The 26,034-nt window shown below is 34.5% G+C and overlaps 3 protein-coding genes, 1 non-coding gene and 1 pseudogene across 6 annotated transcripts; 4 read left to right on the top strand and 1 right to left on the bottom strand.

Annotated features, from left to right (window-relative positions):
• The first annotated feature begins 485 nt into the window (after positions 1-485).
• Positions 486-9,984, top strand: LOC116111082. Its single transcript, XM_031397282.1, has 15 exons — positions 486-776; positions 878-990; positions 1,420-1,469; positions 1,989-2,216; positions 2,319-2,471; positions 3,285-3,380; positions 3,668-3,688; positions 5,194-5,289; positions 6,699-6,730; positions 7,602-7,702; positions 7,799-7,871; positions 8,178-8,209; positions 8,898-8,988; positions 9,108-9,219; positions 9,312-9,984. Exons 1-15 carry the CDS (start codon positions 511-513, stop codon positions 9,624-9,626), a joined length of 1,779 nt encoding a protein of 592 aa, XP_031253142.1. The 5' UTR covers positions 486-510; the 3' UTR covers positions 9,627-9,984.
• Positions 9,985-11,475: 1,491 nt separating this feature from the next.
• LOC116111087 lies at positions 11,476-16,793 on the top strand. 3 transcript variants are annotated; one of them, XM_031397292.1, is made up of 6 exons: positions 11,476-11,578; positions 13,433-13,536; positions 14,093-14,780; positions 14,905-15,009; positions 15,874-16,046; positions 16,139-16,793. In XM_031397292.1, the coding sequence occupies exons 2-6, from the start codon at positions 13,441-13,443 to the stop codon at positions 16,334-16,336; spliced, it is 1,260 nt and encodes a 419-aa protein (XP_031253152.1). In that variant the 5' UTR covers positions 11,476-11,578; positions 13,433-13,440; the 3' UTR covers positions 16,337-16,793. The 3 variants fall into 3 exon arrangements, with proteins under 3 accessions (XP_031253152.1, XP_031253150.1, XP_031253151.1); XM_031397290.1 differs by having other exon boundaries at positions 14,093-14,822; XM_031397291.1 differs by lacking the exon at positions 11,476-11,578 and adding an exon at positions 11,705-12,024 and having other exon boundaries at positions 14,093-14,822.
• A 626-nt stretch (positions 16,794-17,419) lies between these two features.
• Positions 17,420-19,123, bottom strand: LOC116111071 (protein trichome birefringence-like 3). The gene is given in 4 exon segments (XM_031397272.1): positions 17,420-17,915; positions 18,004-18,194; positions 18,285-18,459; positions 18,540-19,123. Coding segments are annotated over 4 exon segments (1,422 nt in total). The 5' UTR covers positions 19,100-19,123.
• A 2,991-nt stretch (positions 19,124-22,114) lies between these two features.
• Positions 22,115-23,845, top strand: LOC116111070 (annotated as a pseudogene).
• A 158-nt stretch (positions 23,846-24,003) lies between these two features.
• TRNAT-AGU lies at positions 24,004-24,077 on the top strand. Its single transcript has one exon. It is a non-coding gene; the product is annotated as a tRNA-Thr (tRNA).
• Positions 24,078-26,034: the final 1,957 nt, after the last annotated feature.

Below are 26,034 nucleotides of genomic sequence, written 5' to 3'. Positions count from 1 at the left end.
ATATTCATCGTTACTTCATCTTTTGAGTTTTTTTTTTTTTTTTTTTTTATTGGAGGTATTTAGATTAATCTGTGTATACTTTAATTAATATTTTGAGATCTATAAAGTAAATCTGCTCGATATCGTTTTTGTTAATGTTTGAGTCTCAGAAATCAAAAACTCATATTAAACTTTTTTACTTTCTTTACCATCAAACTATGTTTTGTCTCTTGAGTTAACGTAGAGTCTTCTCACACCATCAATTCCATTAAAGGGTCAACTTTTAATATTAATTTCATTACAAAATAATAAAAATTGTATTACCAATTGGTTCTTATTTCCTGACGCAGACAAGATTCATTCTGAAATTTACTTAAAAGAGAATGAGTGGAGGAGATAAAATCTTACTCCTCCACGTGGGAGCTTATTATAGGTTGTTAAAGATACAGAGGCGACGTGGCAATCTCCGCTCTACGTGTAATCTATTTCTGTAATCTATAGTTTGTATTGCATTCTCTCTCAAGAGCTGAAATGGCTTTGTGTGCTCCAATCCAAAAACTGTCTCCTGCATCTTCATTATCAAATGGAAATAATACAACACCAAGAAGAACAAGAAAAAATGAAACAATGCTTGTACGGATGACAGCATCGTCAGACGTGGCAGCGTACGAGGAGGGACAGCTGGAACGACCCAAATGGGCTGGAGAGACACCTCTCTCGCGTCTTGTTGCAGCTGTCATTTCCTTCAAGCCCATCTACACAGTCCTCAAGTTTGGCGCTAGACAAGTTCTTATCAGGTTTTCTCTTGCACTTTAGCTCCATCTCTGGTAATATGGCTATTATTATATAACTTATTCTTGCAGTTGAATATTTGGATTTGGGATATGGGTGTAAACAGTACAGCTGAAAAGAATAACATTCCTTGGCGGGAAATGAGCAAAGAAATTTTGGAGTCAGATGTTTACAAGGAGATGGAGAGCGTTCAAAATCCCTCCACTGTGTACCCAGATTGTATGTCTTTTTATTTCTTCATTTCTAATTTGTTGGTTTTCGCTGTTTTATAATAACAAATAAAAAAAAAAAAAATGCCCTTTCGAATGCAATTAGTCAGGAGTTGGAACGATTAATATTCAATTCTCCAAACATTTGTTGTGTAATTGTTTAGCCATGAATAATTAATTCTTTTGTGTTTGACACTAATGTATCTTTTGTTTTGTTATTAAGTACTATAGATTGTGGTATGTAATGCTATTGAAACTATTTGAAGAGATAAACCTGTAACTAACTAAACAACATTATCGGTTCCTTGTTTTCTGGTACTTTCAAAATTGCTGCTCCCTTTCTTCCTCTTTTTAAGGTTTTCTGTCTACTTGTATCTTATACTATGTATATCTTGTTGTGTAACTCTTCTCATTCTGATTAAATGCTCTTTTTGAACAGATTATCTGAGTCCCTTTCATGCATATGATGAAGGCAACCTTTCTTGGCTGGTAAGTACTAAAACTAATTCTTCATCTTAAACTTGATGAGATATTTGTTTTTTTTTTTTTTTTTGGTTTCATTTTTGCAATTAAGGAACACACATTCACAGTAACACATATAGACTTATTAACTTCTATGTTGTGTTAGAGTATTTGTGCAGCTCATGTTTGAAATCCTGCACGTTTTCCTGTCTATTATTGATCCTATCTGGAAATTAGATTACTTTAAGTTTAGGGGTGAAGTAATTATGTATTTAGCTCTTCAACTATCTAGTACTGCTTTTAAACCGACTGGTATTAATACTTATTCTGAAGCTGAGTCTCCATGGGCATATTTCAGGCACATTTTTTAGGCTTTTCAGTTAGAAAATAACTTGTACTAATTCTCACTAAATTGCGATAATTTAACTGAGACAATACTTTTTAAAGAGGGTTCCATAAATGAACTAAATCATGAGCACTATATAGTGGAAACTAATATAACTGAGAAGAAACAATTTTACTTTCAAATTGCATGTCAAATGGTAGGCTGCAGCAGAAGCAGAGGCCGCGGACTTGTCAATGACAAGACGAGCAATACCATTTGCTTCTTCAGTTGATGAAGCAAATCGTATAATGCGTGGAAATTGGCTTGAAACAATTAAACAACATCATCAACAATATTCTGGAGAGATCAGAGACATTCTAGATATTGGATGCTCCGTTGGTGTGAGCACAGGATTTCTTGCTCACTACTTCCCTTCTGCTAAAGTCACGGTGCGTTGAATTGATGTAATAAGAAACTTTGAAGAGTGAAGTCCATTTTGTCTTTAATGTGCAATATCTCACTTTTTTATGTCTCAATGCAATTATCTGCAGGGGCTAGATCTGTCACCTTACTTTCTTGCTGTAGCTCAATATAAGGAAAAGAGAGGAACCCCAAGAAAGAATCCAATCAGCTGGATACATGCAAATGGAGAAGACACAGGCTTGCCTTCTAAATCATATGACCTTATCTCCTTTTCATATGTGGTATGTGTTATTTTCCAACTTAGTAACTCACGTAAATACGTTTCAATGAAATGCGAACATGTTATTAACTCATTGTCATGACTCATGAATAATATAAAATAGAAATCATACTACAATCTGTTTTCAATATCTGCATTTGTGTGTATTTTCATAGGTGGGAAGAGAGAGAGAGAGATTTTGGTAGAGGCCAAAGCATGTGTTGTTTCTTTCATGATAGCTTGCTAATTTGTGCTTATTCTATAGCAGCATGCCAATATGTCCGGAAACTTGAACACTGCACTTAATAGTGTATTTAGGGGGTCTAACTAATAGTTTTTAATTTCTGCTTAACTCTCTAGTGCTTTTCTTGAACCTATTAAGTGCAAAGGGGTTATCTATTTGGTAGATTTCAGTACATTTTATTGCCTTGGCACAGTAATGATGAACAAGGAAATAATGGATTGTTATAGTAGGCTTCGATGTAAGGATGCATGTACCTTTTAAGTTGTATGTAATTACTGAGATTTAAACTCTTGAAACATAAATATCTTTGTTTTCGAGGTTAAGTATGCCCAAGCTTTTACCTAGACCACCAAATGAGAACCACAGGTTATTGGACTAGAACTCTATACTGTTAGTAGGGCTCTTCATCTTCCTTGGCTTAAGATCAGAAAGTTTGTATTCTCCTATCTGTGCCATCTGTTTGTTCTCTAGCTTTTTACATGTTTTATTCTAATCCTCTAATGACAAATTTGTGCATCATTTTCTTTGCTTCAACTTTTGCTCATTAATCATTGTTCTCAAACAAGAATCTGACTCCACGGATGTATACAGCTCCATGAATGTCCTGAAAGAGCAATAATTGGTTTATTGAGGGAAGCATTCCGTCTACTTCGACATGGAGGCACCATTGCTTTGAATGATATTGCGGTAAATTAATATGACTCTGTGTCTTCTATCATTTTTTTTTTCACTGAACTGGCTCACATTAATTCTGCNTCATTGTTCTCAAACAAGAATCTGACTCCACGGATGTATACAGCTCCATGAATGTCCTGAAAGAGCAATAATTGGTTTATTGAGGGAAGCATTCCGTCTACTTCGACATGGAGGCACCATTGCTTTGAATGATATTGCGGTAAATTAATATGACTCTGTGTCTTCTATCATTTTTTTTTTCACTGAACTGGCTCACATTAATTCTGCTTCTTATGCAGCCAAAATCAAAGACCCTTCAGGTATGGTGCTGATACTCAACCATTGATCTGGCTTTGGTATATTTTGGCACAAACTTTAATCGAATATATATTAACGGAAATTTCTTCCAAAACATTGAAGTTTTGCGTTCAAACTGCCTCGTTTTGAAACAAGAACCTAGAACCCATTAAACATGTGATGGAAGTGGTAATAACAGAAACATTGACATTGGTTTTATGTTTGTAATGTAGGAACTATCTCCAGTGTTGTTTACATTAATGAAGAGCACCGAACCATTTCTAGACGAATACTCCCTGACTGATTTGGAAGGAAGAATGAAAGAAGTTGGGTTTGCAAATATAAAATCAGTTCTCACTGACCCAAGGCACAGAACCGTGACAGCAAGTGTGCCACATTAACAAGTCGATCTTCACTCTGCACCCTGCAGCATACTCCATTTTCTGTGAGGTTGTACTTGTATGTGACTGCATATTGTATAATTCCCTTTGATCCACACTCATTTAGAGAAATTAGTCGACTTTTATTTTTATTTTTATTTTTTTGGCCTTTCTGTTAATACAGCGCCAGAGGTGAAATGAAAGTGTTACCATTTTTTTTCAAAAAATTAAATCAAAGTCCATTTCATTATTTACAGAAGAATTTTCTTAAAAAGTCTTGTTTTATTGTTTTGAATAGTATTTTTTAAATATTATTGTTAGGTTGAGTTGGGTTATTATTTAAAGGTAGGATTTGAAAATTAAAAAAAAAAATCCCTAAGGTTGTTAATTTAGTTAAACACTTTAATAATAAAAAGTTTATAAATTAATAAAAATATTCCTACCTATCCACAATTGTTAGATTTCGATCACTATCACTAGAATTTGGTGTCATTGTGCATGACCAATCAGATTTGATTGGTCGTGCATCATTATGACCTTTTTTGATTAGATTTACTATGGGTAAGTTAGATCCACGATGGTTAGATTTTTGACTATTCTGACCATCGTGATGATAGTGTTTAGTTAAATAAACAAACATATAGGATTTAAAATAATTGAATATTACTAGATAGAATTTTGAGAATAAGGAAATGATAGGAATAGAATATTTTCAAAATAAGAAAACAATCGTAGCCAATTTTTACAAAATAAAAAAATAAGGACAAAGTAAAATAGTGTTTGGTTGGTAGCCGGTTGTACTTGTTAGTTCAGAAGGTTAAAGGTACTGTATGTACGAGTACGCGTCCCTTCCTTAGAAATGAAGCAACAACTTCACCATTCTCTACACGCTCACTCCGTCAGAGCCGCACATCTCTTTGACTTATACAAGATCACAGACGATCTCAGCCGTTCAGTTACTGCCATAGTTCTTGTCTTCGACCAAGAAACTGTAAACGACGTTCCCATTGCACATCGTGTTACGATCAATCTCATAATCCTAAAAAGGCCATTCTAGTTTCATTAAATTACCATCTAGACCTAACACTGAACTGAAATTCCTCCATTATAACCAAAAAAAAAAAATAAAAAAAAATTTGTCTCTTTAGATCATGGAGAAAGAGGAAGATAAAAAAGGGAGCAGCGAAGAAACTGAAGCTATAGAGCTTGTTCTCTTTCAAGTCTCTGAATGTTACGTTTATTTGGTAAGTCTCTCGGTAATTTATGAGTGTTTATGCGTCAAAGTGCCTTTTTTTTTTTTTTGAGAAATTGATTTTGATTTGGATTAAGTTCGCATAAAAGTACTTTTTTTTTTTTTTTTTGTTTTTTTTCTTTTTTTTAGATAGTACTGAAAATCGAAGAAAAATATAATGAATTGAAGGGATTTTATGCTACGTTGGTAATGATTGCAAAAACTGATGAGAGCTTAGAAGTTAATCTTTCGCTCTAAATATTATTGCGTTGCTGTTGAATAGAGATTTAGAAGCCTTTTCCTTTTAGTCTTGCGAAAGTATTGTGTATCATTGGCAGTTTTGTGAGGCAACATTTGCACAAATCTCTGATCTTTATTTACTAAATTCCTGTTAGTACATTTACTTGTTGAATTGCTGTTATGATTGACTGGATATACTCTGCCCCATTGTTAACTTAAGAAAGATGCATTTGTTGATTCGTGAGGATGAAATATTAGAAGTGCCTGATACTTTTCAGAGTTGGATCTATAGTGGTAGAAAATCTCAGATTATTGATAGCAACAAATTACTTCCCAATATTCTACAAAGATTGTTCTCTCTTTGGTGGTCCGTATCAGGTGTGGGGTGGGTCGGTTAATGAGGGTGTAGTATATGAAGACAAGCGTTAGATTTTTCTTTAATTTTTGAAATCACCGCTCTATCTACGTTGGTTATCCTATCTTTCCTTTTCCACATTTAGAATTAAACAATGGGAGTTCAATGATATGATGACTATTAAAATATCCATGTTATATTTTAGTCTTCTATCGGTTTAATTTATTCTGCACACATCTATAATCAGTTATTGTTCTTTTATTATACAATCACTCATTTTGTTGTTCTGGTAAAGCTACTTTGTATTTTAGACTTTATATAACCTATTTGGTCTAAGTTTGTGATAATTTTTCTTAACGATTTCATGTTTTTACTACATATTATAAGTAGAAATATGTGTATGCTTGTATGTCTTTTGTAGTGTTGTTTTGTTTATATAGTGAAGCTTAGATGCTTTGATCTGGTGTTTTAATTCATTCATAGACCACCTTGTTGGTCTTAACATAACCTATGGAAACCCTAGCAAGTTATCCACTAGTAAGTTTGTATTTTTCTCCCCTGCCTAATCTTTCTTTCCTGGATTTTCCGTATCACAAAATTAAGAATTGAGAATCTGCTGCATCCTAATCTGTTAGTACATTTTCATCACTTCATGTGATTTTAATTGCTTAGTCTAGTTATATTTATGTTGATATATCAAATTTTTTTAAGCATGGGATTTTTCCTATTTTTGTTTTGCATTTAATCCTTGGGAATTTTTTTATGGTCTTTGTATTAGTGGTTATGATGATACTGCATTATTAAACTAATTTTGCATGTTTCTGCAGATACCCCCAAGGAAAAGTGCAGCTTCATACAGGTTGTTACTCAACTCTACAAATTGTGATACCTGATTTTCCTCTGCCATAATCTAGATCTTTGATACAATATTGAAGTTTCTAATTTGTTCTGCACTCGATGGTTAAGAAGAATCTATTGTTGGTATTCTTTATGTGTGTGTGTTTGTTGTGGTGATCCTGATCCTTTTTTAAGTCAATGCTTTGTCTCCATCAACTTGGTTATGCAATTATCTCTATTCTATCTAAAGAGTTCTGAGTTTATTTTGAGTTTCAATGGCTTATATTGTAACTAAATTCCGAGTTCCTACCTGTTTCTCTATTTGTCGTCTAAGTTTTTTTCTTGCTTTTTTGGTAAGAAAAATATATATCTATGATAAATAAGTAAAATAGAGGAAGTTGAGCCTTGGCAGTTCTTCGGTTAATGTGAATGAGAAAGCTATTCATTCGAGAAGATGTGGTTATGAGGTGGGGGCAGCTGCTTTCTTTTGTTGATATTGAATGTTTATTCCTTGTTTGACTGCTGAAGGGACAGTGGAAGAAAATGTTGAGGGTCTGCCTTGCTGACTCTTTATGAAAACGTTGAGGCAGCCAACTTTGTTCTAGACATATTACAATGAAATCAACTTAAAGTGATACGTATTTTATTTATTTCTATGGCTGAGTTTGACTATCTAGAAGTCAAAAGAAGAAAATTAAACTCTACAAGTTCCTTCTGAACCCAGCCTTGTAATAGATTCTAATTCTCCATTTCTTAATTTATCTTTTCGGCGATTGATACAGCTTCATATTGAAACACATCTCCCAGCATTAGATTTGATGCAGGATCTTTTTGTGCATTTATGTTTTATGAGAATTGAACAAGGATATTTATATCATTGAAGTCAATTATAGGGCTGATGAATGGAATGTCAACAAATGGGCATGGGAAGGGACACTGAAAGTTGTTAGCAAGGGAGAGGAATGTATTATCAAACTTGAGGATAAATCCACAGGTTAGGTTGACTTTGTGTTTTATTGAGATGAAATCTGTGTTTTACTCTTTATCATTGAATGCATGTTTCTGTAATAAGTTGATATGTTTTAAATAGGCGAATTATATGCCCGGGCTTTTTTGAGAGATGGAGAACTTCATCCCGTGGAACCTGTAATTGATAGTAGCAGGTTGAGTTTGTTTCTAACTGAAACCTTTGCCCACCTTCTCATATTGTTTTTTTATAGGAATTTACCATTTCACATACAAGATGCATGGACGTTAGGGCCTTTTTGGTATCATCTTATCCTGTTTTCTTAAAAGTAAATAAGACAAGTTTAAAATTATTTTTAATTTAAAAGTAGTTTATAGAGAATGATTCTGTTTTTCTGACCTTGATTTTCAAGTACATACCAACGCGTTTTTGAATCTGCTTTTGGACTTGTTCATTTGTACTCTATAGTAAGGTCTCTGAATGGAAGTCCTTTCTTCTGCAGGTATTTTGTTCTTCGGATAGAAGAGAACATTGGTGAGAACTATGTTGCTTCTTCTAGCAAATTTGATCGGAGTTACTAATTGTATTTGTATTTCTCAAATGATCATTTCAAACAACTAAGTGATTGTTTAAGTTGTTATGAATGTTTTATTAATTTCTCTTTTCACTCCATTTATTCTCTTTGATTTCTCATCAACAATCTGTCGAGGGATTTTCTTGCTACAAATACTGAATTTAGTCCTCTGCATTTGTTTCTTATTGTTACTGTAATCATCTTCTTGTACACAGAACAGTCCATATTCTTGTGATGTCACATGCTTCACATAATTTGAAGTGTCCCTGCATAAAAGAATTTTAACTATTTTAGCAGTATGTAATGATGATTGATGCATCATTATATGTTTCATGGGCTTATGATTGCAGTTCTAAATTATTGATACATGTGACGTAAGTAGATAAAACTTAGGCTCTTCATATCTTGTTGATTTTTGTTCCATGTTTCTGACTTCCTGCTAACTTTAGTCTGCTATGATTAAACCTGTTTCACATGACATCACCATTGTGCCATGTATTATGACCCCACATAATCCAAATTCTGAGATTAACCCTCCGTACTCCTTCATAGTGCGTCTTGTTAAATTTGAAGAGGAAATTTCCATAAATTTAACTGCTGTTTTTGTTTTTCCCTTGTATCCAACTCAATGTTTTGAAAGTCTTGTAGGTGGTCGCCTTCGGCATGCTTTCATAGGTATTGGATTCCGAGAAAGGACACAAGCTTATGATTTTCAAGCAGCTCTACATGATCACATGAAGTATCCTTCCATCTAACCTCTGTGCATTACATATCTTTGTCATACTCTTTATTGATGGTAGCTTAAGTTGATGATTGTACCAGCATGATTCTGATGTGCTTTCCTTAATTGTATTAAAGATATCTGAACAAAAAGAAAACAGCGGAAGAGATGGAGCAGCAATTCCAGAACACTTCCTCTGGTGATTACAGTTTAAAAGAGGGGGAGACAATTCACGTCGAAATAAAAAATGTAAGCTTATTTCTGTCTTCATGTCATTGTCAAACTGTCATGCCATATATTTAAGTGTTTTGATGAGATTTTACTCATATTGGTGTCATCAGAAAAGTGGTGGCAGAGTGAAATCCAAGTTTTTTGAGCAGGGCATGAACAGTCTATCTTTGGAGGATAAGGGTGATGGTAAAGAACCAAAGATTTGTATTAAACCGCCACCACCTCCTCCAGCACCTCTTTCACCTGCTAGCACTGTTCAAAAGTCTCCATCGAACTTGCCACCTAATCTCAGTCTTGAAGAAGCTTCTAAAGATGACAGCCCAGGTTTAACCAAAGAAGACTCAGAAAAGCAGCATTCTTCGGAAAATCAAAGTACACAAGATATAGCAGATGACGATTTTGGAGATTTTCAAGCTGCAGGGTGAAATGATCTATGGAATTATGGTTTATACCAAATACTCAAAACAGTGACTTGTTTTTAATGAGTTGGGGTTGCAATGCTTGAAATTTTAATACACAACTAAAGAATCTTTTGCTGAGAGATATTTGGTAAATACTGCACATATGGAGGTATGCTTGAGATTAAACTGTACGGCTTCAGTATTTTCTTACATTTTATTTTTTAAAACATAAGTCTAGTTTATTGAAGAATCAAACTGTAATTGAGATCACAATTCTGTTATTGTATGTTAACTAGCTATGTTTGCTCTGTATCCCTGTGTTCAAGGAAATATTTGAGATCATAATGAGTTATCTGCAATCAATTATGTACTTAAAAAGAGTTGAAAAATAAATTTTTTTAGTTGATTTAAGCATTTAGTACATATTCCTGTTTTAGAAAGAAAAGTGTATATTGGCATAAATGCGGGTATTATGAAAATTGTGTAGCATATTGTCGTTGAAATTAAATTGGAAAATGATATCTTCATAACTCATAGAACATTTTTAAGATAAGTTGGGCGTTCAAAACTGATTCCTTATAAATATTGCAGTGAGATTATGAGAAAAAACTTTTTAAATGAGATGCACGTGGAAGTGAATGCCAATTGCTTTGTTGCTTTCTTAGATAGGCTTTAAGACTACTTTGTTGATGTTTGGCTTGACCCTCCACTCAGATTTATTGCTAATTGTATGTATCCCCACTTGATCTGATGTTTTTACTTTTCTTTTTGCAAAGAAGATGGATATTTGTTTCATGAGATAATCAGTTTATTTAAGCAATTAATCTACATAATTAATAAAAACAAGTTTTAACATGGGTGCCATATATTATAGTTAATGAGACAACAAAAGCCCCTCATAATTTATTTTAATGAACCCCACCTCTAAGTTTTTTCTATTAAATTTTTTAAATATATCTAAAGAAGCCCTATTTATTTATAATATAAAATAACCTTACATTTATATCTTTTACTTTCTCAATCTTTGTTTGCTTTTTCTAATATTCATTAAACATATCAATCAAGCATAAAAAGCAATTGTGCACATTTGCATCAGATGTGTTTTTTTTTTTTAAAGAATAACAAACTTATAAATTCTGCAAATGTGCAAATCAATTAAAAGTAATAAAATATGATAAAATAAATTTAAAGAATTTAATGCATATATGTTAGATCAAACTCATTTAGATCAAACTCATTTAATTTTGATGTAGAAAAGGAAATAAAAAATTAAATTAATAGCAAAATATTGTGTATGAAATACTTTTGTTTCTTATTTAATAATTTTCATAGAAATAAAATAAAATTATATTTAAGAACAAAATAATAATTAAAGTCAACTAAGATAAAAGGTGAGAAACCAATAACATTGTTCTTTCAATGTTATTGCGTACATTTTTAAAATTTAATTTTTTATTGTCTTAAATGATACATATGTTTATAACATAAATTTTGAACTACCAATAAATTCTTAACTGAAATTTTGATTAAAAGTTTAATTTATTTATTAAAATTAAAAAAAAAAAAAAAGCTATGGGAAATGAAAGAATCCCTTCATCTAAAGTAGCTAACTATTTCCCGCAAGTAAATACTAAATACAATCAGGTGCGGGGCCCAATAACAACCCCAATGTGCATGAACAAGAGCAGCAAGACAACACAGCCTTCAGAAATTTGTGGCCCCCACCCACCCAATATATAGAAAAGGAAACGTGGGACCCTTTATCCACAAAAGAACCCGACTCCAGGGCCCAACTCAACAGTTCAACACGTGTCCAAACCTAGGAAGGCAGTGAACTGAGTCCCTACGTCTGTCTATCTCGTATTTACAACAACAAGAAGAAGCCACTTTTTAAGTTTTGGTTTGGGTCTTCTCTTCTCTTCTCTTTAAGCTTACACTGTCTATGACTTGTGGGGTCATATCATCTCTCTCCACACGTAAGTTGTTCACCTTTTAATTTCTTGTAATTCAATAAAAAAAAATTTAATCTTTATCTTCTCTGTTTCTTTAATTTAAGTTGTTAGTTTGTTTTTGTTTCTTGATCACTATAATTCATGTCTGTTTAGTTTTCAACTGTGTTTTTTGATTAGTTTGTTGAGTCTGTTTCTGGTGTTCTGTGAAGTGTTTCTCTCTTCTTTTTTTTAATTTTTTGATTATCATACATAGGCAGAGCTAGCTCATGAATTAAAGTTATCTCTTTTGTTTGGTGTAATTTGATGGGGGTTTGGTGAAGTTTGGTATGTTGGAAATTGTTTGAAGGGTTTTGTATGAGTTGAATATTTATTCTGGGTTCGTCCAATTGAGGCTCTACATGTTCAACTTCTGGTTTTGAGCTGGTATTTCTAGGGAAGAACCGGCTTCGGCTTTGTGACGTTTTTCAATTGTAGGTTCTTGGCTTTGACTTTAGCTTTATTATTTTTTTATTTTTTTTGGTGGGGAAAGTGTAAAGATAATTTTTTTAAGCCCATATTTTTTTAATATATATATATATATATGCTACAACCAGTTTTGGATACCGCGAACTATGATTTAGAACTACTTTTTTTTTTCAGTTAAATCTAATGGTTCATTGTTTAATATATATTTTTTGCCGTAAAAAATAAAACTTGTTCATTGTTTTCTACTGAAAATTTAATTTTGTCCCCTAGTTCTCACAGCAGTTTATAGGTGTCATTCAAGATATAGAGAGAATTATAAGTTGTTTCTGAGTTGATTGATTGTGTGGAAGCTATGCTAGATTGTTGAATGACGGCGGAGTATCTTGCCACCAATTTGTTTAGCTATCTTTGAATGCATGCTGAAATTGCAGTAATATTTTATTTGTTATCTGTCCTTTACTCGCTCAGCAAGCTTTGATCCTGTAAGAGTTTCCGAGATTTGATATAGGGATTGTGTAGATGTAGGATATGTTTCTTTTGCTTGAAAATAATTCTTGGACATCAAATTAAACCTGTAAATATTTGCCATTCTGCTCTTACATTATATTTAAAGTTACAAACAACTTGCAGAAACTCAGAAGAATGAAAACTCTGGATTAATGATGAACAAGTTGAGCTCTAACATGTTTTTTTTTCTTGGTAAATGAGTATATTTGATTTAAACTCTTAGATTATGCTATATCATTATCCTTATTAGAGAGTGTCAAAGCAGGGTATTATGATCCTTTTAAAAGAAATAAAGTACAAGCAAACTGAACAAGAAATTGGATGATTGTTTTCTAAGTACATTATGCTTCATATGGACATGACATTTAAATATANTAGGGATTGTGTAGATGTAGGATATGTTTCTTTTGCTTGAAAATAATTCTTGGACATCAAATTAAACCTGTAAATATTTGCCATTCTGCTCTTACATTATATTTAAAGTTACAAACAACTTGCAGAAACTCAGAAGAATGAAAACTCTGGATTAATGATGAACAAGTTGAGCTCTAACATGTTTTTTTTTCTTGGTAAATGAGTTTATTTAATTTAAACTCTTAGATTATGCTATATCATTATCCTTATTAGAGAGTGTCAAAGCAGGGTATTATGGTCCTTAAAGAAATAAAGTACAAGCAAACTGAACAAGAAATTGGATGATTGTTTTCTAAATACATTATGCTTCATATGGACATGACATTTAAATATATCATTTTCAAGCTGTTTACTCTATTTCAACCATATGTTCAATTCTAGGGAAGTTATGAAAACTACAAAGTTATGCCTTAGATGCTAATCCTTATAGACAAAGAAGCTTTTATTTTATCCACAAAAAGGCAGAAAATTTCTAACAGCTCTTATACTCAGGTTAATTCATGGTCACTATGGATCTAAAAGGTATAACTTGGGTTGGACATGTGTACCAGAAGTTTGAAGCCATGTGCTTGGAGGTAGAAGAAGTTATGTACCAGGTATGCTCTTCTTGGTGATCCCCTCTTAACTCTGAAGCCAGCCTAAACTTTTTGGAGTATGGAAGGGGACTTTATGAATTCAATCCCCCAAACTTGCAAAATTGAAGGCAGCTAAGTATGTTAGGGTGCAATCTCGTGTCTCTCTCTATCTTGGTTAGACCAACAGTTTTAGTACCAGATTAGCTGACCATGTTAGGTTGATTGATCACCAGGTAGTAACTTTTTAGAACTAGGTTAATTTGAGCTGTGAGGGGTTAGCTGAGCGGTCAGGTCCATGGTTTACTCCAACGTGGTCTAGGGTTTGAGTCCCCTCATGGGCACTTACATGGCCAAAGGCTATTGTTTCTTGCTTCCCAAAGATTGTAGGGTTTGGTTGGAGGCATTAGCTTCGAACTCAGGTTCACAAGCAAGGTCAGGGAAATTTTGGATTATTAAAAAAAAAAAAAAAAAAAAAAATGAGGTTAATTTGGTATTTGAGTTGGAATCTTTATCTGACCAACCAGCCGGGACTTGAGTAGCTGTTAACTTACCTTTTCAATGTTACTTCTTGGGACAGGACACTGTTAAATACGTTGAGAATCAAGTGCAGACAGTTGGTGCAAGTGTCAAAAAGTTCTATTCGGATGTGGTGCAAGATCTTCTTCCTCCTTCTTCTATGGATCTTGTGAAAGGGGCTGCAACCTCCGACTTGGCTGCGGAACAATATACTGATATTGGGATCTATAAAAAGCCAAAAGTAAGTATGAAAGAAGAGGCTGTGATGGTTGATCGTGGGCAATCTGATGATTCACATGCCACTTATGATCTGGACAAGGCTGCAAGCCATGTACCATCTTTCCATGGTTTTGACATTGAAGATACTTCATTCCAACCATATTCTGGAAATACTGCCAAAGGCTCATGCTCAGGCTCTTACCCTAAGCAATATGGTAATAGGATTCGTCGTAAATCTAGACTGGGTGTGAAAAAAATATCTAAAGAGGAAAACTTTTCTTTGAGGGAAATGTTTGGAGCAGTCACTCATACAGAAAAAGATCATAGCCGAGCATTGTTATTTTCTGAACTCTCAGATAAAAATCAAAACACATTGTGTGACCAGAGAGATATAAGTCCAACCCCCGTTACAGTTGAAGTAAATGGTTGTAACTGCACAGAAGCAATATCTGATGAGTTTGAAAATGCAAGCAAGGGTACATCTGGTGTTGTCACTGATGGCCAAGGTTGTAATGAGATTGAAATTGCAGGTGCTCATTCCTCTTGTAATGATGTATTAGCAGAAATAAACGGTGACTATTTCCTATGCCCTTTTTCTATTGTTTTCCTCTCCTTGCCAGGGTCCTCTGTTAACATTTCTTGTGGCTTCTGCAGGCATTTGTAACAACAATGGGGTAGTTTCTCTGGTAGGATCCTCTGTGAACAGGGATGTTCAGCCCATTGAATTTCCTGATGAGATCATCCTTGTTTGCAATCCAGGTATCTATATGTCTCATCCATGAAATGAAGGAAATTGTTTCTGTCGGCTATTGTGAATTATGTGTAGGTTTTAAAAGAACTCTTCAGAGTATGAGTTGGCTTCTTTAAAAGTCATTTTAATCATTTATTCTGAAGTTTTATGATATTATATATATGGCTTTTTGTTGAAGTAATTTTTGGATCTAGTTTTTTGTAGTTAGATATTTGCTTACTTCTTTTTTAGTTGCATTTTCTCTTTGAATGGATGTACTACCTTTTACTGTGTTAAAAGTTGTTCTTAGTGTCTTGTTAAATTGATTTGTTGGGGGAACTTATTGATATAACTTATGTTGTGTTAATACCTGTAATCTTCTATTTGAAGATCAAACCTAGGGCTAGAGAGAGATGAGTGAAACAATAGAAAAGGAGAAAGTACATCAGCCTTATGTTTAACTTGCAGTTTGATCCCTATTCATATATAAATAAATGAGGTTATTAAGGGTATTTAAAGTCCACTTAAGATATAATATTCCGTCGGCTTAGGAGAAGAAATGATGATATCCATTACTTGAAGAGCAAACCTATAACATTCCCAGCAGTATAAGCCATGACTCAATTTCAGCCTCAGTTGAATTTTCACTCTTTGAGGTGTCCTAATGTGCCTAGAGAAAATGTTTCTCTTAAGTTTATATACTGCCTTTGATAGCTACTCATATGTGTTATTATCAGCACTGGGTATTTGTGAAATTCTCATTTCTGTGTCAAATAATATCTCTCTTTCCATCCCTCTGCTCTGCATAAGTTATTCATGAACTTATTTACTGATTTTAGTTATATGTATGTTTTTCATGTTATGTAGTAACTGGTGTGAGGTGAATTTTGCAGGACTAGCGGATGACTCAAATCCTGATACAATTGAGAGTAATATTCCTGTTCAACAGGATTTGGGAATAATTCAACAGGTTGATAATATTCAAGATGAGGAAAACTGTGTTCTGGTTAATGGAGATGGCCTTCATTTCGTTCCTGACAAGGAACGCAAACACAGGCCTTACAAGGTACTATCCCTATCCATCTATGTCCCTGTTTTCCTTCTGTCAGTCTCTCTTCCTTTGTCTTTAATTGCCTTCAATTAAACATTCTTGTGCAGAAAAAGATTAGAGATGCCATTTCTTCAAGAATGAGATCTGGGAGAAAGCAGGAATATGAACAACTTGCTACATGGTATGGGGAGAATGTAAATTCCAATCAAGAATGTGCAGGGAGTTCAATGCAAACTAATTTAATGGGGGACATGAAGAGATCACCACCTCAGAATCCCAGTGAGTCGGATTGGGAACTTCTTTAGACGCCAATGTTTCAACTTAATGTAAATAATTGCTTCGAAGTCGCTTCTGCAGCCTCTCTGAGCTGAACTGGATGTTAATAATAGCAACGGAGGGTCCAGCGCTAATAGAATATATGGTGAAGACGATAAAATGACAACCAAATTGGGAAAAAGAGGAAACACCTTTCTAGTAATAAAGAAAAAAAAATACTTAATAGTCCCCTCAAGGGATGCACGCAGGTTCATTTACAGGAGTATGAGCAATTTAGCCATTCCACTTGTGATTGTTAATTTAATGCTCTTCTTTTCAGTTATGCTGTTTTCTGGTCTTTGGAAAGTTTATGTCCTCTCCATTCTTGAACATAAGATTGGAAATGCCCAACCATTTAGAAAATGGTTGAAAAAATTCAAAATCGCAAGATTGACCGGGAAGAAATTTCTGGATGATGTTTCTGTGCAAGTTTTCACTTGTGCTGTATTTGATTCGGCCCCTTTCCACTTCTGTGGTATAGTAAGCCCCATTTTAACTTGGCCGCTAGCTTTGTGCCATAATTATCGATCCTTATACCCCAAAACGTCAATAAGCTCATTTTCTTATTCTGAGTGAATCACTGGCCAGCCTATCAATAAAGCTATAAGAGAGAGTTTGGGAAATAAGAAATGTACGCATGGACGATTATGGAGATGGGTGTTATTATATGTGGGCTCTCAATGTTAAAAGAGGAAAATTTAGATGGATTCTAGGTTTTCCAAATAGAACTCAGTAGGTCGAATCGCGTATGTCTTTGAAAGGTTTGGCTTTCTAATCCATTGAATTTAAATACAAAAGTAATAAATAAGAGTAATATTACACATAAAATATTTTATAATAAAATATGATTGGATGAAAGTTTATTTTTATTTAAAATTAGTCAATTATCTTTTACCACATCATGTTATATAAAAAATATTGTTTGTGTAATATTATGCGATAAATAACAATAATAATAATACTAGGATAAAACCTTAAAAAAACAATTGAAGTTGAACTAGCTTGGTCTAATTAGACGTGATCACGAAATCCCGTTTTCCATTTTGAAAAGGGAGAAAAGAAAATCTTTACAATTAGTCAATAAAATTCGATTAAGAATTGTCAACCATGGATGCATAGAGTAGTCTGTTCCACGTATCAGGCACTCCAGGCAAACACCAGTGGCTACAATCTGCATAAGACTCTGGCTGCCTCTGTTGCTTTGCTATTAACACTTGCTTTTGTTTTCTCGCATAAATTGCTGGATGTGCATCAATCCGATATTGAGATAGCTTTGTGATATTTAGGTACTTGACTGGCGTCCTCATGCCTCCAATTGTTTTCTCAACGATTCCTATAATTGACTTGGGGAATGTTGTTATCAAGGACTCATCCTTCATGGGTTGAGTTCTGTTGTAGCACCACTGCGTGCCTTTGTGTTCAGGAGACATGTTTCTAAAAAACACTCTTGTTATGGTTTTGTCCACATGTTTATTGATCCAGTGAGCCCAAGTATTCATGGCTATTCCGAAGGCCAACTCTAATTCCATGTTCTCCACCAGTTTTCCATCACGTTGAAACAAGTCCCACCTGCAAAATTTTCATCATTGAATCTGAAATTTATACGGCATTTTTAATTTTAAAATCCTGTCACTGTGATTCACTTTTTTAAACTTACGCTTTGATCTTTCCACGGTGCACCCACCAGTGACCCGTGTTGAACACCATTATGTGGGCGCCTTTCCACTTTTTGGCCGAGGTCGAAACTTCATCAAGCTTCAAAATATTATTCCTTCTACCCTTTTTTTGGTTTGTCTCTAGTTGCACAAGAAACGGACTCCAATAAAACTCAACAGAGCAATGATAGTCCTGTTAACACCAAATAAACAATCTTGGTACTAACTATTAAACTTTCACTGTTTAAAACAAAGATCTTAGCGTGATGGATTGATGTCATACCAGTGCTTTGAAGACCTTGTAGGTGCCACTTCGAATGTCAACATGGGCTCGAGAGGGAGATATGGCTGAATAAAGAAGGCAAGCTAGAGACTCCCATTGGTTTCTGTTGAGAGAGTCTCCCACTATAATCACTCTCTTTCCCTTGAGTCTCTTCAACATGTCAGTAGCATTAAACCTTAAAAACCAAAGTTCGTCACAAGAAGGGAGACATGAAACAGAAGATATACACATTATAAAACTTCTCTTACAGCTTACCTAGGAATCTGGCATAATCCTTTACCCTCCCAACTCCACTTCTGATAATCAATGTCTGGTCGTCCATTCCTTTGGCAGCTGACTTGATCACTAAGGAAGGGACACTGATGTCCATTGTATAAAGGACTTTCCTTGGGATTATAAATCCATTCTCCGTCGAAAATATTACACTCTTCCATTTTTATCTCCACTGGTTTCTTTTTTACATATTCATCACGAGTTGAAGTACGTAACTCATTAATGTCGGATGGTGCTACTGGTACAGCTAAGTGAACTGAAGTATTGAATTCATTAGTGTTGGATGGTGCTGCCGGTGCAGGTGAGAGAGCTGAAGTATTGAACTCATTAGAGTTGGATGGTGCTGCAGTTGCAGGTGAGTGAGCTGAAGTATTGAATTCATCAGTGTTGGACGGTGCAGCAGTTGCAGCTAAGCTTTGAACAGTTGAAAGGCTTATGTCGTTGCGAGAATGGTTAAGACAGAAGACCAAGATGATACCGCCTATGAAGCTTGCCAATATGCAAATTCTCCATCCATTATTGATGCTGGAGCTGCCTTCCATTGCCCCTGTTTGGTTTGTGTTAGGTTGAAGAGGTTTATGGCGTGGGAAGTTGTCAAGTGATGTAGGAACATACTTGTATTTTCTTAGATGGGCTGGTTTATTTTATGTTATAAGTTGATCTCTTTATCTTTATTTATTAATTTTTTACTTATTCATGGTTATTCTTATTGAGTTTTAAGTCCTCAATAATTCATCTTAGTGTATATAATTACTAACAATTTTCATCGTAAATTTGGAAAATTAAGTTATGGCTCGCCATCAGTACATATTCATATAACAAAGAAGAAAGTGTTAATTGTACTATAGGTTGAAGAAGATTTGAATGAGCTGATGGATGTAAAAAAAAAAAAAAAAAAAAAAATCAGCCAAGAACAAAAAGCCTGCCAATGGAGTTGGTTTGTTTCCCATACTATGTAAGTGGTTACTGTTAAAGCAGTGGAGAGCAGGTATCGAGGCGGTCTGGGTCAGCTTAACTTAAAATTTTTTTTGCTCACATTTGGTGCGTGGTAGATGTAACGAATCAAGTTTTAAAGCCTTATTTTCAACTTTTTTCCAACTTCATAGAAAATATAGAAGGAATTTGTTCATTGCATGAAGCTTCCACAGTTCCACTCTTGACAATTATCTTTCTTTCGTAGTCCTCTGTTTTGGCAAGAGCTAGCTTTAAACTCTTGAAAGATTATGTTTTTTGTTTAGATGACTGAAGTCGGAAACCACTCCTAACTTCATTCCAACTTTAATATTCAATATGACATATTTGTTATGTACGCTTAAGTTTATCATTAAACTACTCATTGCAGTTATGGATGTATTTTACTGATTATTAGTTTTGTATCATTTTTTTTTTTTTAGATTTAGAAGTTGTTAGAACAAATTCTGACAGAATACCAACCCGAAATTAAACATGGGGAACAATTAAAACAGAACACTGGTTAAATTAAAGAAAACAAATTGTTGCTGACATATCAGCTATCTATACATGACAATAATGAATGTTTACATAATAGTGAGTTGGAAAGGGAAAGAACATCAATAAGATTAATGGAAGTGGTTGAAATTTTGGGCTGATGATTCTATAAGGTTGACTTAGTTATATATTAATTTCAGTGCTTAATCATTAACTTGGGTCTGCACCTACTGTTTTTTTCTTTCTTTCTGGAGCAGTTTCATTTATCAGGTTGCTATCGTGGGCTAATTTTGTCCATTCTACTTCTATCGAACTGACTGGGACTATGGTAATGGGTTCTATTCTGATGAAAAAAAAATTCACTTTGATCTTTGTTTTTGCTGTACTTATACTTAGAATTGTTCCATTTTGCTGCTAGATTGCTGGGTAGATGATAGAACATGATCCTCTGGATGTACTGATCTGTTTTAATATCAATATAGAGTTTATTTCCTTTTCTTTCCTTTGCTTATTGATTGTTTGAACTGGTATTGGATAGATTGTTTGTGTGTATCTTGGTGGTTTAACAGGTCGGTGTTCTATCACAGATGCACTCATCTAATCTAAGCTTATAACATTTGTGTTCATGGCATATTTTCATGTATCCATAAAAAAATGTAAAGCAGATGTTTAGCCATTAATTCTTACATCATGTAAAGCAGTGGAATCATGAATGGTAAGGGCAAATGTAATGTTTTGGTACGGGTGCGGCCACTTTGTACAAGGCAAGCAGTGGAATCATCATGAGTGGTAGCGTAAAAGTATTGTTTAATTGCGACCATTCTGTAAGAGGCATGCAGTAGAGTCATGAATGATAATGTAAAGCTGGCCAAGTAGTTATCTGCAGGAAATCTTAGTATTCAAATTGAAAAATACAAAAAAAGAAAAATTTCTTAAAACTGTAAAATTGCTTTTTGAAGCACCAGGAAAACATTCTCTTCAAATTGAAGGGGAAAAGAACACGGCTGCCAAGGCTGTGCACTTGGACTCAAAGACCACAATGTCACATCAGAATTACCAGAAAGAGTCAGATATTTTAACTAAAAGTAACTGCTCCCTCAATAATTTTTATTGGGCATAAATGATCTAAGTATTCTCTTCTTAGACTACCTTTATAGTTAACTACTCCCTTAGTAATATCAGTGGGATGACTCTCATTAATAATTTAGGACCACCATCAGGGGCCAAACAATTACAATTAGCATTTTACAGTCCATGTGCAATGGGCTATATTGTATGGCTGCTCAAAGGCTTTAGCTAACAAAATTTTGCAAGAATTTATAGTGTAACTAAGGGGATTTTTTCTACTTTCGTGTTTGTGTAACCTGCTTCCGAAACCCCCCTTTACAGTTTTCAGGATTGGCACCAATTTAGTTGCCTGGTAAGGTAAGGGGCCATGCCTAAAAAGCCTGGTAGCTAGTATCAGTTTACATCTAGAGAAGTTGATTGACGCGCTAATGAAGTAAATGTAGAAACACGCATTCTAGGTCAAATGGTTGATTTATATAAAACGCCAGTTCCAATTTACATCTGGACAGGAATTTGCTTAAAGAATGCACATATGCTACTAATGGAGAAACACCCCTACTCGAATGTGCCCCATGTAATGCTAGTAATGACTTCCAATATATGAAAAATCTGCTGTCCAAGTCCTTAAATAGCTTAAATTTGGATTCATCTAACCTTTTCTTTCACTTTCTCTGACTTACATTTAATAGTTGTATATGATTTTCTCATCATCAAGGATTGGCTTCTTTTGTCTTGAATATTGCTGAAACTGAAAAGGTACAAAATTTGAAGAAGAGCAACTTACACGGAAACAAAATCATATACAATTTACCGGGGAGTCTAGGTTTCAAGGCCGCTGCCCGGACTGAATTTATATCAGAAATCATCCAGTGATTGGGTGTACAAGTCCTCTATATAAAGGCTTGAGTGCATAGCAACTCATTCATTTCAAAAGTAAGCACATCCTGAAAAATCATTGGCTATTCGATTATGGGTTTAATGTACCAAAAATTTTGTGTCTCGGCCATCTTTATCATTTTGGCAATTGCAAGTCACATCCCATGAGCTCCAAGAGACATGAACAATGGATGTCAAAATATGGAAAGGATGCTGACGAGAAAGAAAGACGTTTTAAGATATTCAAGGATAATGTTGCATACATAGAAACTTCTAATGCAGCTAGAAGCAAACCATACACGCTAAGCATTGATGCATTTGCGGACCAGATTAAGGCTTCCCGGAATGGATACAGGAGGCCTAATGGACTCGGTTCTAGGAAAGAAACATCATTTATGTATGAAAATGTGACGTCTGTGCCTGCTAGCATCGACTGGAAAAAAGGAGCTGTTACTTCCGTCAAGAACCAAGGCAATTGTGGTAAGAAATTAACAACAAATTTTTTTTTTTCAGATGGCACACGTTTATTTTAAAATTACTATGTATTAAAGTACTAATGTCTAATTGTCTGTGTTAAATAAGTGAAGCATGTGCGTCGTTTAAGCTAAGTAAAAACGCTGTCATTTTTGCCTTTTAGTCCAAGTCACAGCCATCAAATTAAAGAGAATCCGACGGCTCTAGTTCAATCACAAGTCAACAATATAAAAGGGAAACTTTTTTATGCAATTGGCAACTGTTCGTGTATTAGGGTTTTCTCTCTTTTTCTCTGTAAACACATTTTATAATTTGGGTTAGGGTTTGAGATTCATTCTGATTCTTCTCTGTGTGAATGGTTCTAGAGGCTTATTTTGAGAGCAAGGTGTTCCTTAAAGGGTATAGAGTACTCTAGTGGTTGAGATTTGTGGAATAAAGAGAAGTGAATGAGTGTGTGAATGTGTTGTTGACAGGGAAGGAGATTTGTCTATAATCTGTAATATTTGAAGTGATTAATTCTAGTGCAACGAGCTTCATACTCTGGAGTTCAACGTGAATGTAACTTGTTCTATATTGAACAAGCAAACCACGGTAGATTGTGTGTTGTGTGATTTCTTGTTCTTGCGTTTGTTTTGATCTGAGACTGATTTGGTGGTTTGAGTAATTAGTATCGATTTACACCAGTCTGCAACAATTAAAACCAAAAATAGGAAGTTGCTGGGCTTTCTCAACTGTTGCAGCCACAGAGGGCATCCACGCAATCGCTAAAGGTATATTGATCTCCTTATCCGAGCAAGAACTAGTCTCTTGTGACACCAGTGGTGAGGATCAAGGTTGCGAGGGTGGATTGATGGAAGATGGGTTTGAGTTTATAGTGAAAAACCATGGCATCAACAGTGATAAGAATTACCCCTATGACGCAATTGATGGAACTTGTAACAAAAAGAAGGAGGCTGTCCATGTAGCTCAAATCAGTGGGTATCAAAATGTTCCAGCTGATAGTGAGTCAGCATTATTAAAGGCTGTGGCAAACCAACCAGTGTCAGTGTCGATTGATGCTAGTGGAGCCGATTTTCAATTCTACTCAAGAGGTGTTTTCACGGGAGAGTGTAGAACTGATCTAGACCACGGTGTTACAGCGGTTGGTTATGGCACCACACCGGTGATGGTACAAGGTATTGGCTGGTGAAGAATTCATGGGGAACCTCTTGGGGAGAGGAAGGATGCAGCGAGACATTGATGCTAAGGAAGTTCTTTGTGGTATTGCCATGGATTCCTCCTTTCCAACTGTCTAATTGTGCTTGCACATTATTGTTACGACTTAATTCACATTTGGATTTTGGCATTGAAATTAGCCAATCTGAATACTTCTATCTTTGTTTGTAATTACAGTGAATTGTATCTAAAAAAATGCTTGTTATGGTCCTCAAATTATGTAACTTCAATTCATCGATGAATTTTGAAGTACGTAATTCTCCTCCATTATGAGGTGGTTAATCTCTCCCTCTCTGAAAATAGGTAACGCAAGATAGAAAATATAACAGTTAATATAATTTAATGAAAAGACAAAATACAAGAAGCTCTCGTAGCTCAGTTGATTAGAGCACCCGTTTAGTAAGCGGGAGGTCTTGAGTTCGACTCTCAACGAGAGCATATATGATTTTTGAATAACAGTGTTTGTGGCTTTGTGCTGCTAATTTGAATATGAATTTTGATGCTTAAATAATGTGAAATTTCAACCCCTTTCGAGAAATTTGAAACAAATGGTTTCATGGACTCTCTATTCTACAAATCTTATTTAGAAAGAAAGGAATGTTATTACATATTTATTAATTAATATTGAATTTAAAAATAGATTTTTTTATTTGTTAGGAATGAAATTCTCAAAATATTCATAAAAGCTTACTTGAAGACGTATGTATGGGATTACTTAAATTACAATTTGACTTATTTGAATTAGTTCATGGAACAACACTGAATTTTGCTCTAGCTTTCTTACCCAGTTGTTTTTCTTATTATAAATTCTGAATTTGAGCAAGAAAGGTTTTATGTTGGGGTGTAGAATAAATGAGCTATATAGCATGATTAGTGTTAGCTAATAACCTTGAAGATAAATATCGTGAATTCACTAAATATGGTAAAAGATGCAGTTCCTAATAAAATACTCCTCTTCAGAGATTATTTTGATTGAGTTTCATCTTACTATGAAGTCTTGGTTGGACAATATTTTAAATTGCAGCTTCTCAATTTATCAAGATATTACGACCTGCCCATAATTAACATGCTCTATTCATGGGTTAACTTAACATATGGAGGCAGGGCTTCTGTCATCTACAACCCGGTCCAGATGAGTTTTCGACAATTGAGGTCTTAGATAAATTAAATTTATTTTTACTTAAGTTTCCATTATCTAGGACATTGTTTTAACCCATGACCCATTTCCATCCAAATATGTACAAAACAAACAACCCTCATCTTTTATTGGCGTCTTTTTCTAATATTTATTTCCTTTGCATATTTGAACTTAAACTAAAATCCTAACTTTACTAGTCTAATCGTATAATTATAGAGTGGGGTTAGTCCAATTTATATTTATAATAAAGAAAATGAGAACATATAAATCCAAATCATGCTCCCTGACTTTGGAGAATGGAGACTGGTGTAGCGTGCAAAACACATTTGTTTGAAAATTAAGAAGTCAAAAAAAACATGTAAATTACGGGTCGTCCAACTAATTAATAATGAATTAGGCAGCTAAAATGGGGATTTCTTTTTTTGATATTTAAAAAGCACAGTTAGGTAAATGCGGCCAATTTCAATCATCATTGAGTTTCGAAATTTAATCGATATGTATATATAATTCCAAAATCAATAAATCATTCTGCTTAAAGGCAATTAATGATGTTTACTCATTCAACAAGCAACTTCTACAAGATTCATCTAAGTTTCTAATGGAGCCCACTACCCCAATTTAAGATTATCACTAATTGATCAGGGTTATTATCATTCCAGTGTACCAAAATTTTATTCATCTTATAAGCCATTTATTCTGACTGATCTAATCAAATGAAATGGGTCCATATCCACTTACAAGATATGCCTTGAGAGCAAAATGTTTACTAAATTTTCAAATAATTTGATTAATCACAGCCTACAAAGCGAATTACAGAATATTTTGACAGGCATATGAAGCAATTAAATGAGGAGGTTGTTGAAGTTGTCGACTACTTCAGCATTATTGGGTAACGCAGACATATTTGGGGGTCCCGTTCCTCGGTGAGCGGACAGGGGTCGCGGAGGCAACGCCACCGAGCCGGTATGTAACGCCCCGCTTGAGGTACGTTGTTATTGTTTCCTCTTTCGCCCTTAATCGAGTTGGTTTTTGTTATATTTGTTTGTTTGAATGTTATGTTGATTGTTGCCCTGAAATTGGTTGAAAATAGAAGAATTTGAGTGTACCAAGCTTCGCCGGGGCGAAGAAGAATCTTCGCCGCGGCGAAGATGGGTTGAACCAAGGGTGAAACTCTCTGGACAGTTTCGCCGCGGCGACAAATGTTTCTTCGCCGCGGCGACGGGCCGAATTTCATGTTGGTTGAGTTTTAGACATTTT

Source organism: Pistacia vera, unplaced genomic scaffold (assembly GCF_008641045.1).
Source record: "Pistacia vera cultivar Batoury unplaced genomic scaffold, PisVer_v2 Contig625, whole genome shotgun sequence".
Taxonomy (NCBI): domain Eukaryota; kingdom Viridiplantae; phylum Streptophyta; class Magnoliopsida; order Sapindales; family Anacardiaceae; genus Pistacia; species Pistacia vera.
The sequence above is the reverse complement of the archived record's forward strand: the minus strand, read 5'-3'. Positions and strand labels throughout refer to the sequence as shown.

Bases quoted from the DNA above. Each gene is read 5' to 3' on its own strand.
- LOC116111082 (XM_031397282.1), top strand. From the start codon at position 511: ATGGCTTTGTGTGCTCCAATCCAAAAACTGTCTCCTGCATCTTCATTA. The intron at 7,703-7,798 runs GTTAGGTTGACT...TGTTTTAAATAG, and splicing joins ACTTGAGGATAAATCCACAG to GCGAATTATATGCCCGGGCT. The intron at 8,989-9,107 runs GTATCCTTCCAT...ATTGTATTAAAG, and splicing joins GCTCTACATGATCACATGAA to ATATCTGAACAAAAAGAAAA.
- LOC116111087 (XM_031397290.1), top strand. From the start codon at position 13,441: ATGGTCACTATGGATCTAAAAGGTATAACTTGGGTTGGACATGTGTAC. The intron at 13,537-14,092 runs GTATGCTCTTCT...TTCTTGGGACAG, and splicing joins TAGAAGAAGTTATGTACCAG to GACACTGTTAAATACGTTGA. The intron at 14,823-14,904 runs GTGACTATTTCC...TGGCTTCTGCAG, and splicing joins TGTATTAGCAGAAATAAACG to GCATTTGTAACAACAATGGG.